An 11332-nucleotide genomic window follows, 5' to 3' on the forward strand; every position below is an offset into this window, starting at 1 on the left:
CATAGGTAAACTACAGCATATATGTTAATGTACTATAAAGCTTTATGAACTGAAAACAATTATGTTCTGCTTTATCTTACATAATTCAGAGGGCTCTTTACTATATTTAACCTTGTATGTATATTTTACAAAACTTACTTTCCTGGATGGGTTTTTCTTTTGTGACTTGTGTTGATTGTGTTAAGGCTATATTTAATCCACAGTCTTAACTAAATTGCTTTTACAAACATGCAGAAAGAAATGCAAAATCATGATGAAGATGTTAATGTTGGTTCTATTTCGAGTGAACATCACAAAAAAGAAAAATTCAGTGGTTCCAGTAAAGATTTGAAATTTGTTAAAATGAGAAATACCTTTGGAAGTCATACATATGAAAATCAGGTACAACTTTCTAAATTAAAAATAATTTATTTATTTTTAATATATATAGTATTTATAGAACAGTTTTCTTCAGCTTTTAAAAAATATATAAAAATGAGTTGTTATGTATCCAATAGCTAGATTAAGGAATAGAGCATTATCAGTTTTGTAAGACCTGCTATATCATTTTCTTTTTTCTTTTTTTGAGATGGAGTCTTGCTCTGTCACCAGGCTGGAGTGCAGTGGCACAGTCTCAGCTCACTGCAACCTCTGCCTCATGGGTTCAAGCAATTCTCCTGCCTCAGCCTCCTGCGTAGCTGGGACTACAGGCACACGCCCCCACACCTGGCTAATTTTTGTAATTTTTTTAGTAGACACGGAGTTTCACCATGTTGGCCAGGATGGTCTTGATCTCTTGACCTTGTAATCCACCTGCCTTGGCCTCCCAAAATGCTTGGATTACAGACGTGAGCCACTGCGCCCAAGCTGCTATGTCATTTTCTAGTGCATACTAGAAAATGTTCCTCTCACCTGGAAGTAATCCTTGTCTTAGAATTTGTGTTAATTCTTTTCCTATTTTTCATTATAATTTTAACAGCTGTGTGTGTATCTCTAACTCTATATGGTTTAGCTTTGTCTATTCATAAACATTTTATAGTTTGTTATTATAGACTTCTTTTGCTGGTGTATATGAAATTTTATTGTTTGACTATGCCACAATTATATCTTTTATCAATTTTACTGTTGATAAGCCTTTGGGCTTCTTTTTATTGGTTTGTGTGTGTGATTGTTAAGTTTTTGCAATTATGAACAATTCTGCTATGAATAATGTGAACACTATTTTGTATACCTCTTGGGATACATGTTTAGTAATTTCTCTAGCTTAGTTGGTATATTCTTAGGAATAGAGTTGCTGGGTCATAAAGACTGTGCATGTTCAACTGTACTGGGCAGTGTCCAACTTTTTTCAAAATATTTTACTAATGTACACCTACTCCGTCAATGGATGAGATTCTGTTGTACATGCTTCTTTATTTTTATTTTTATTTTTTTGAGATGGAGTTTCACTCTAGTTGCTCAGGCTGGAGTGCAATGGTGCAATCTCAGCTTACCACAACCCGCACCTTCCAGGTTCAAGTGATTCTCCTGCCTCGGCCTTCCGAGTAGCTGGGATTACAGGCATGTGCCACCACCCTTGGCTAATTTTGTATTTTTAGTAGAAACAGGGTTTCTCCATGTTGGTCAGGCTGGTCTCTAACTCCCGACCTCAGGTGATCCGCCCACCTTGGCTTCCCAAAGTGCTGGGATTACAGGCGTGAGCCACCGTGCCCGGCCGTACTTCTTTATTTTTGAATGTGGTATACTTGTGGGAAAGTCACTTGTCAGTTTATTTGGATTTTGTAACATATGTCATTGATGTTGAGGTTTAATTGTGGTCTAAATACATGTAGAAGGAAACTAAGAAAAAAGATGAAGATATTCAAAGGAGTTATACTTTGAGGAGAAAACGCAAGAAAGAAAAAGAAAGCAATTGCAAGAAAGATGTTGAACATGAAAAAATTAAAAGTACCTTAAGAAGGCACATATATAATAGAGATCAGATAAAACTTTGTAAGCTAAGCTATAGCTTTCTTTTTTATTTTTTGGCTGTTCTCTAATATAATCGAGATACATAATACTACATGTTTTAAGAAAAAATCTTCAGTCGGTCTGATGTAATATTCATAGTTAATATCCCAGTTAACTTTGGTCCACAGTAAATGTATTTGTACATGCATATACAAAGAAATTTGAGTTAATAATCAAAGTATTCAGTGAATTTTGTTTTGCCTGAATGTAATGAATAAGAAAAAGAAACTGGAGAAGACTATTTCTTAAAATGAAAAAATCTTTCAAACAACATGTATGTATATTTGGGTAATACGTTCCAATGTAAATTTTATTTTTTGTTTTGCTCTTTCTTTTGTATAATACAGACCATTTTTAATGAGATATCTTGTTTTTAAAATTGAATACATCTTGGGTAAATTTTCTCTAGAGTATGACTTTTTTTAACAGTCTAAACCATACCCTGGGCTGGATGCGGTGGCTCACACCTGTAATCCTAGCACTCTGGGAGGCCAACGGGGCAGACTGCTTGAGCTCTGGAGTTTGAGACCAGACTTGGCAACATGGTGAAACCCCATCTCTACCAAAAATACAAAAAATTAGCTGGCATGGTAGTGGGTGCCTGTGGTCCCAGCTCCTTGGGAGGGTGAGATGGGAGGATCCCTTGAGCCTCGGAGTCAGAGGTTGCAGTGAGCCAAGATTGCACCACTGCACTCCAGCCTGGGTGACAAGAGTAAGACCCCATCTCAAAAATAAATACCTAAATACATAAATAAATGCCACATAATGTATATATGCATATATTCAGAAGAATTTCAGGAAAATGATAAAGTTAAATAAGTAATGAATTTTGTTTTGTATGACCATGGCAACAACAGAAAAGCAGTTCCAGGAATGATTTGGAACAGGATAAAGTGAAAAGTACCTTAAGAAAGTACATATGTAAATATCAGTGAATTCTTTACAAATTGAAATGTTTGCTTTTTCTTTCATTGTGTAATCTTGATATATGATTGTGAGGATCTTTGTTGTTGTTAACAAGGTATAAATGTTTTCCTCTTATATTGTCCTTTGTGATATCTATGTTGACACTGTCTTTAGTACATTTTCTAAAGTCATTTTACTTTGCTGTATGCAGAAAGAAATGAAGAATTCTATTTTTGCTGAATATGCCAAAGAATCAAAAGCCATGGCTATCAAGACAGATGTGGATGTTGTTGAAATAAAAAATGCCTTAAGGAAGCACATATATAGAGCTCAGGTAAAACTTGGCACATGAAAAATTGTGTATAATATCCTGTCCTACTGTAGTGTATTCAAAAAATATATATATATACATATGATTCATTAGTATGTTTAATATGTCTTAAAATGATTTTCTTAGTTTACTAGTCTATTATACAGTAGTGTATTTGGGCATTTAGTAAACAGGCTGAATTATGTGCTATTTATACCTCAATAATGTCACAGATAAGTCATGTGTTTGAAGTCTTGGCTGTAAAATCTTTGCCTAGACCAATGCCCTGGAAGTGTTTCCCCTATGTTTTCTTCTAGTACATTTGTGGTTTCAGGTTTTACCTTGAAGTCTTTAATTCATTTTGAGTTGATTTTTGTATATGGTGAAGAGATAACAGTCTAGTTTTCATTCTGCTTATGATTATCCGATTTTCCCAACATCATTTATTGAAGACTGTCCTTTCCCCTGTGAATGTTCTTGGCACCTTGTCCAAAATCAGTTTACTTTAACTATGTGGATTTATTTTTGGATTCTCTGTTCTTCACTGGTCTATATGTCTGTTTTTATACCAGTACCATGCTGTTTGGGTTACTATAGCTTTGTGGTATACTTTGAAGTCAGGTAGTGTGTGTCTCCAGCTCAGCATTGCTTTGGATATTTAGGGTCCTTCTTGCTCAGCATTGCTTTGGGTATTTAGAGTCTTTTGTGGTTGTTCACAAATTTTAGGATTGTTTTTCCTATTTCACAGAAGAATGTCATTGATATTTTGATAGGGTTTGCATTAAATTTGTAGATTACTTTGAGCAGTGTGGTTATTTGAACCATAAATCTTCAAACTCATGAACATGAAATGTCTTTCCATTTGTTTATGTCCATGTGAAGGGGTGGCCTGCCCCTCCACACCTGTGGGTGCTTCTCGTTAGGTGGGACGAAAGACTTGAGAAAAGGAAATAATACACAGAGACAAAGTATAGAGAAAGAAAAGCGGGACCCAGGGGACCAGTGCTGTGTTTTCAGAGGACCCACACTGGCACCGGCCTCTGAGTTCCCTTAGTATTTATTGAGAATTATCTTTACCATTAAAAGGATAAGGGAGGGGCTGGACAATAGGATTATTGTAGGGAGGAAATCGGCAGTAAGACATATGAAAAAATCCTTGAAACATGAATAAGTTTAAAGGAAAATGCTGTGCCTTGAGATGTATATGCGACATCTCCATAAACCTTTTAGCAGTATTGCTCCAGCAAGTCCCACCTTATTCCTAAAGGCGTTTTCTCCTTACTCAGTAAACAAGGCACACAATGGGTATTACCCGGAGATGTTCCAATCCCAGGGAGGGGCAGGATTTTTAACCATCAAGCTTCTTTCGGGTACTTGTTTAACAAAGACACATCCTGCACAGCCCAATATCCTTTTAACCTTAAATCACCTTCGCAGATGTCTCTTGCAAGGACAAAGTTGGGGGTAGGGTCACAGATTAACAGCATCTCAAATACAGAGCCAAATGGAGTCTCTTATGTCTACTTCCTTCTATATAGACACAGTAACAAGCTGATCTCTTTCTTTTCCCCACATCCATGTCAATTTCTTTCATCAGTGTTTTGTAGTTTTTTCCTTATAGAGATCTTTCACCTCCTTGGTTAAATATATTCCTAGGTATTGTATAATTTTTAGAGCTCTTGTAAATGGGATTGCTTTCGTGATTCATTTATACCTAGTTCATTATAGGCATATAGAAATGCTACTGATTTTTGAATGTTAACTTTTTATCTCACAGCTTTACTGAATTGATTTATCAGTTTTAAATGATTTTTTTTGTCAAGTCTTCATGTTTTTCTACGTATAAGATCATGTCGTCTCCAGAGAGGGACAGTTTTACTTCTTTTTCAGTTTGGATGCCTTTTCTTTCTTTTCCTTGCCTGATTGCTCTGGTGAGGATGACTTTCAGTTATTATGTTGAATAAAAGTGGTAAAAGTAGGCATTCTTCTCTAGTTTCAGTTCTTAGGGGAATGGCTTTCATGTTTTTCCCATTTCACATAGGTAGCTATGGGTTTGTCAGGTATGACCTTTGTTTTGTTGAAGTACTTCTGTGCATGAAGGGATGTTGAAGAAATTTTATTAAATGCTTTTTTGCATATATTGAAATGATCAAACAGTTTTTGTGCTTCATTTTGTTTTTATTAATTTACTTATTTGTATACATTGAACCATCCTTGCATCCTTGGGATAAATACCACTTGATTATAGTGTATTGTCTTTTTGCTATGTTGTTGGATTTCATTTGCTAGTATTTTGTTAAGGATTTTTGCATCTGCGTTTCTCTGGGATATTGCCCTGTAGTTTTCTTTTTGTGTTGTGTCTTCGTCTGGTTTTGGTATCAGGGTAATGGTGTCCTTGTAGAATAAGTTAGGAAGAATTTCCGACCCTTCAATTTTCTGAAACAGTTTGAAAATTGCTGTTGCTAGTTCTTTGTACATTTGGTTGAATTCAGCAGTAAAGTCTTTTGGTCCTGGGCTTTTGTTGTTGTTGTTGTTGGGAGAGTTTTATTACTGATTAAATCTCATTACTCATTGGTCTGTTCAGGTTTTCTGTTTCTTCCTGATTCAATCTTGGTAGGTTTTATGTGTCCAGGAATTTATCTATTTCCCCTAAGTTTTCTGATTTGTTAGTGTATGGTTCATAATAGTCTCTAGTATTCTTTTGTGTTTCTTTGATTTCAATTGTAATGTGTCCTTTTTCACTTCTGATTTTATTTATTTGGAGTTTTTTCTTTTTTTTCTTTGTTAGTCTTACTAATGGCTTATTGATTTTGTTTATCTTTTCAAAAAATTAACTTCTTTCATTGATCCTTTGTATTTTTAAGTCTCTATTTTGTTTCATTCTACTCTTTATTATTTATTAAAATTTATTGTTATATATCTTTAATAAATATTTGTTAATTTATAATTACTCTAAATAATAATAGATCTTTATTATTTCCTTCTGCTAATTTGGGGTTTGGTTTGTTCTTGCTGTTCTTGTTCCTTGAGGTGCGTTGTTAGGTTGATTATTTGAAATCTTTCTACATTTTACATACAGGCATTTTTTTCTGTAAATGTCCCTTTTAGCACTGCTTTTGCTGTATTCTATAGGTTTTGGTATGTTGTGTTTCCATTTTTATTTATTATAAGGAATGTTTTATTTCCTTCTCAATTACTTCATTGACCCAATGGTCGTTTAGGAACATGTGATTTTATTTACATATATTTGTACAGTTTCCAAAGTTTCTCTTACTGATTTTTAGTTTTATTCCATTGTTGCCTGAGAAAGACACTTGATATGACTTCAGATCTTTTCAAATTTTTTGAGACTTGTTCTGTGGCCTAATGTTTACCCTGAAGAATGTCGCATATACTAACTAATGAGAAGAATGTGTATTCCACAGCTGTTGGATAAAATGTTCTTTAAATGTCTGTTAGGTTCATTTGTTCTAAAGTGCAGTTTAAATCCAATGTTTGTTTTTTGATTTTCTGTTTCAATAATCTGTCCAATGCTTAGAATGGAGTAGTAGAGTCCCCAACTGTTACTGTGTTGAAGTCTCTCTCTCCCTCTAGATCTAGTAATATTTGCCTTATATATCTGGGTGCTCCAAGTTGGGTGCATAGATATTTAGAAGTGTTATGTCCTCTTGCGGAATTGATCTTTTTATCAGTACGTAATGACCTTCTTTATCTCTTTTTACAGTTTTTAACTTAGAAAATTTTTTCTGATGTAAGTATAGCTACTCCTGCTTGCATTGGTTTCCATTCTTGTAGAATATCTTTTTCCATTCTTCTTCACTTTCAGTCTTTATGTGTTTTAACAGGTGGAGAGAGTTTCTTATAGGCAACACACTGCTTTTTTAATGCACGTAGCCAGTCAGCCTGTCTATATCTTCTATGTGGAGATTTTAATCCATCTACATTCAAGGTTATTGTGGGTGAGGACTTACTCCTGTTATTTTATTAATTGTTTTGTGATTGTTTTGTAAGTCCTTTTTTCATTTCTTCTTTTATTGTTTATCATTGCATTTGGGTAGTTTTTTTGTATTGGTAACATTTGGCTCTTATTTGTATTTTTGCTTTACAGTGAGTTTCATACTTTCTTGTGTTTTCATGATGGTAGATAGCATCTGTTTGCTTCCAATTGTAGAACTTGTTTAAACATTTCTTGTGTGGTTGGTCTGTTAGTAATGAATTCTCTGTTTTTGCTTGTCCGGGAAAGACTTTATTTCTCCATTATTTTTGAAGGATAGGTTTTCTGGGTATAATATTCTTGCCTGTTGAGTTGGGTTTGTTGTTGTTGTTTTTGGTTTCAATACTGTGAACGTGTCATCTTATTCTTTCCTGGCTTATAAGGCTTCTACTGAGAAATCTGTTGTCACCCTGATTGGGATTTCCTTATATGTGACTTTATGCTTTTTCTCTTGATGTTTTTAGGATTCTTTCTTTGTCTTTGAATTTTGATAGTTTGACTGTAATGTGCCTTGGAGAACTTTGAGGATTGAATCTATTTGGAAATAGCTCTTACAACACTTGGGACATTTTCAGCTATTGTTTTTAAAATAAGTTTTCTATGCCTTTGCCCATCACTTCTCCATCTGGAACTCTCAAAATTGGAATATTTCTTTACTTTATGGTTTCCCATATGTCATTTACGGTTTTTTTCTTTTTGTCTGTTATTTCAAAAGACCTGTCTTCGTGTTTAGAAATAGTTTCTTTTGCTTTATCTAGTCTATTGCTGAAGTTCTCTGTTATATTTTTTATTTCGTTCATTGAATTCTTAACTTCCATGATTTCTATTTGGTTCTTTTCTATGATTATCTCTTCGTTGAATTTCTCATTGAGATCATGAACTATCTTCCTGCTTACTTTGTATTGTTCATCTGTATTCTTTTGTATCTCACTGAGTTTTTTTAATATCATCATTTTAATTTTTTTTCAGGAATTTTATTGGTTTCCTTTTTGGTGGAATCTGTTGCTGGAAAATTACTGTGTTCCTTTACAGGTGCCATGTTTTCTTGCTTTTTCACCTTTCTTGTGTAGTTATGTTGCTATCTGTGTATCTGGTGTAACAGTCACTTCAAGTTTTGTGAATTGGTTTTCATAGGGAAAGACTTTTTTCTATAGTTGTATCTATAGTGTAGTTTGGATTGAGTGCTTTAGTTTTGCCAGATGTGAGCACATTGGTGTAGTCTCCATATGATTTCTTCATCTGTAGTCATCCACAGTGTTGTCTTTGAGTTTGTCAGTGGCTTAGGCTGCATTTGTTATTGGAGGCTGTAATGAAGCATTGCTGGGGATGTGGACACAGGCGGGTGGTCTTTGGGCAGCAGTGGTGGTGGCAGCAGGCTGTGCATGCTGGTTCTTGAGTCCCTGGGCAATATTCATGGACACCAGTTATCACAGGTCTGGGTAGGCCAATCCCTGTGCCTCCTGGTGGCTTACTTGGGTGCCAGCAGTGACAGTAGTGGGGTGAGTGGGTCCTCAGGTCTCTGGGTGGTGTGCATGGTGTTGGCAATGGCAGTACTGGTTGTGGGCCAATCCTCGGGCCCCCAAGTAGCAAATATGGGTGCCAGCAGTGGTGGAAATAGGCCGAGCAGGCCAGGTGGCACATGTGGGTGGTTACCAGCAGCGGCAGCTAGACATGCTCATTCTTTGATCCCCCTAGTTGTTTGTATAGGTGCTCCTGGTAGCTGGTGTGATGGGTCGATCCACAGGTTCTCAGATGATGTGCTGGGGCCCCATCAGCAGTGGCAGTTGGCAGAGTGGGTTGTCCTAGGCCCCCAGATGGTGTATTTGGGTACTCGGTTGGTGAATGGGTGGGTTGATCCCCATGTTCCTGGATGACAAGTGTAGGTGGCATTGCCAGAGACTGCATGCAGGGCTAACCTGTTCCTAGGCCCCTGATGATGGGTGTGGGTGCCAGCTGTGGTGAGTGAGGCAGGTCTGTTCACAGGCATCATATCAGCGTGCTCAAGTGCCTGTTGCAGTGGGCCAGGTAGTCCTGTTATCAGGCCTCTCGATGGTGTGCACAGGCAGCAGGAGTGTTGGACAGGGGTGGGTTGATACCCATTCTCCCTGGCAGTGCACTTGGGCTCTGGTGGCATTGCTAGTAGTCGGAGTGGGGTAGGCCTCTCCTCAGGCCCCCCAATAGTTCCTGCAGGCCCTAGCTGCAGCATACAAGGCGGTCTGATCCCCACGTCCTCGTATTGTGCATTTACACAGTGGTGGCGGGTGGGGTAGGCCTGTCTTCAGGCTTCCAGATGGTGCTTGTGGGCACCAGTGGCAGGCAGAGTGGATCTATCTTTAAGCCCTGGGACAACCCCCAGTGGACCAGTTCTCAGGCCTCCTGAAGACACATGCAAGTGTATGACGATGCTGCTGCTGGACAGGGTTTGAAACACACAGAAACTCTGTGGAACATGGTTTCTGGCAGTGACAGAGGGCCCAGACAGGTGGCTGTCAGGATCTGAGGAGCTCCTTTTTTGGTTCCTTTTGTCCCCAGGGTGGGCTCCCTGGTGCACTCCACCTCCTACTCCTCAGGATGTAGGACACTGTTTAGGTAAGAGTGCAGGCCACCTAGTTGCATTGTTGACTCCAGCTGGCATCATGACACTTCAGCCCTCTGGGTGGACAGGAATATCAGTGGGGCTCCTGGCTTTGGATATCCAGGGACTGTTGGGCCCCAGAGCAGGATGTAGTCTGGTAGTGTCTGGGCTCCCAAAATGGCACCGTGCTGCAGCCTCTTGGGTGCCAGCAGATTATGTGGTACTCAGTGTGTACTCTGTCTTTGGAATAATGCCATTGAGTGGACTCCAGGCAGCTTTCTAAACTAGTCTCTGGGCCTGTGAGGACTAAGGGGCTCTCCTGTGGCTGGGATTGCAGGAATTCATGGTGGGAATGTGAATCTGTGTAGATCTCTCTTTTGTCGTTCCCATTTGTAGTGGGTAGTTTCTCCAGGCTCCCAGCCAGTTCCATTTGAGCCATCTGCTTTGCTTCTCTGTCTTTGCTTGCCTCAGAGATTCCCTATCACTTTTGAATTGTAATGTTCTCCCTTAGATGCCCTATTCGATATGTGATTATCTGCTCACTGTTTTAGTCCTTTGTGGAAGAGTTGAGTGCCAAGCACCTCGAAGTCAGCCTTTTTGAAGCCCCCTTCTTCCAGGGTTTTTTTTTTTTTTTTTGAGACAGGTTCTTGCTCCGTTGCCCAAGCTGGAGTGCAGTGGCACAATCTCCACTCACTGAAACCTGCGCTTCCCATGTTCAAGCAATTCTCCTGCCTTAACCTCTCTAGAGTAGCTGGGATTACAGGCACCTGTACCACGCCTGGCTAATTTTTGTATATTTAATAGAGATGGGGTTTTGCCATGTTGTCCAGGCTGGTCTCAAACTCCTGACCTCAGGTGATCTGTCCAGCTTGGCCTTCCAAAGTACTGGGATTACAGGTTGTGAGCCACAGCGCCCAGCCTCAGGGTATTATCTCTTTATTATATTTGTTGCAGATATTTTTCCAGGATAATCTTTTAAATATGCAATTATAGGTATTTTAAAACAAGATTTGACATATGGTTATATAGCAAACATAACTGACGTTTTTTTCTCCTATGTACCCTTGTAGAAAATGCTCTCCCCATTTATATTTCTAATAATTACGACACTAAGGACAATGGACCTCTTCAGATCTTCAAAGTGAATATGACTTAATTATTGTAATTTAGAAGGAGAAAATAGAGAAATGTTCATAGTTGTGAGAGTTCCCTAAAATAATAAAAGTTGCTGGTTTGAGTAAATATGAGCATCATATTAACTATAGCTATTAATGTGTTCCTGGATCTGTTTTATATGTTTTTCCAAGGTTTGGGGAAGCTGAAATGTATTTTTCAGTCTTAAAATGTTGTATTAATTATATGGTTGCTCTTTTGTAGGCTGTCAGATACAACTGCGTTAGAATAGATAAACAACCAGTGTACAATGTAGAGGTAAGGGACTTGGAACAGCATTGGTGATGGCGGCAAAGAAGAAATTTTGTGTTTTGTTATTGTTAGTTATTTTGAATAAAAGTAATGTGTTGTATGCACAATTAGAAGTAATGTGTTGTATGCACAA

General features: G+C 37.9%; 1 protein-coding gene across 7 annotated transcripts in view; it reads left to right on the forward strand.

The window, feature by feature from the left end:
* The window catches only part of SLF1 (SMC5-SMC6 complex localization factor 1), a 99782-nt gene that overhangs the window by 34589 nt on the left and 53861 nt on the right, over window positions 1–11332 (forward strand). For 6 of the 7 annotated variants that reach the window (XR_003309436.2, XR_003309435.1, XM_026454286.2 and 3 more), the window contains exons 7-9: window positions 235–381; window positions 3107–3229; window positions 11152–11205. Coding sequence is in view for 5 of the 7 variants with exons in the window: in XM_026454286.2 (XP_026310071.1) it covers window positions 235–381; window positions 3107–3229; window positions 11152–11205 (324 nt within the window). In the remaining 2 variants the exon portion in view is untranslated. The remainder of the gene's footprint in view (window positions 1–234; window positions 382–3106; window positions 3230–11151; window positions 11206–11332) is intronic. The other variant, XM_026454288.2, reaches the window with a different exon arrangement.

Source organism: Piliocolobus tephrosceles, chromosome 4 (genome assembly GCF_002776525.5).
Source record: "Piliocolobus tephrosceles isolate RC106 chromosome 4, ASM277652v3, whole genome shotgun sequence".
Lineage (NCBI taxonomy): Eukaryota > Metazoa > Chordata > Mammalia > Primates > Cercopithecidae > Piliocolobus > Piliocolobus tephrosceles.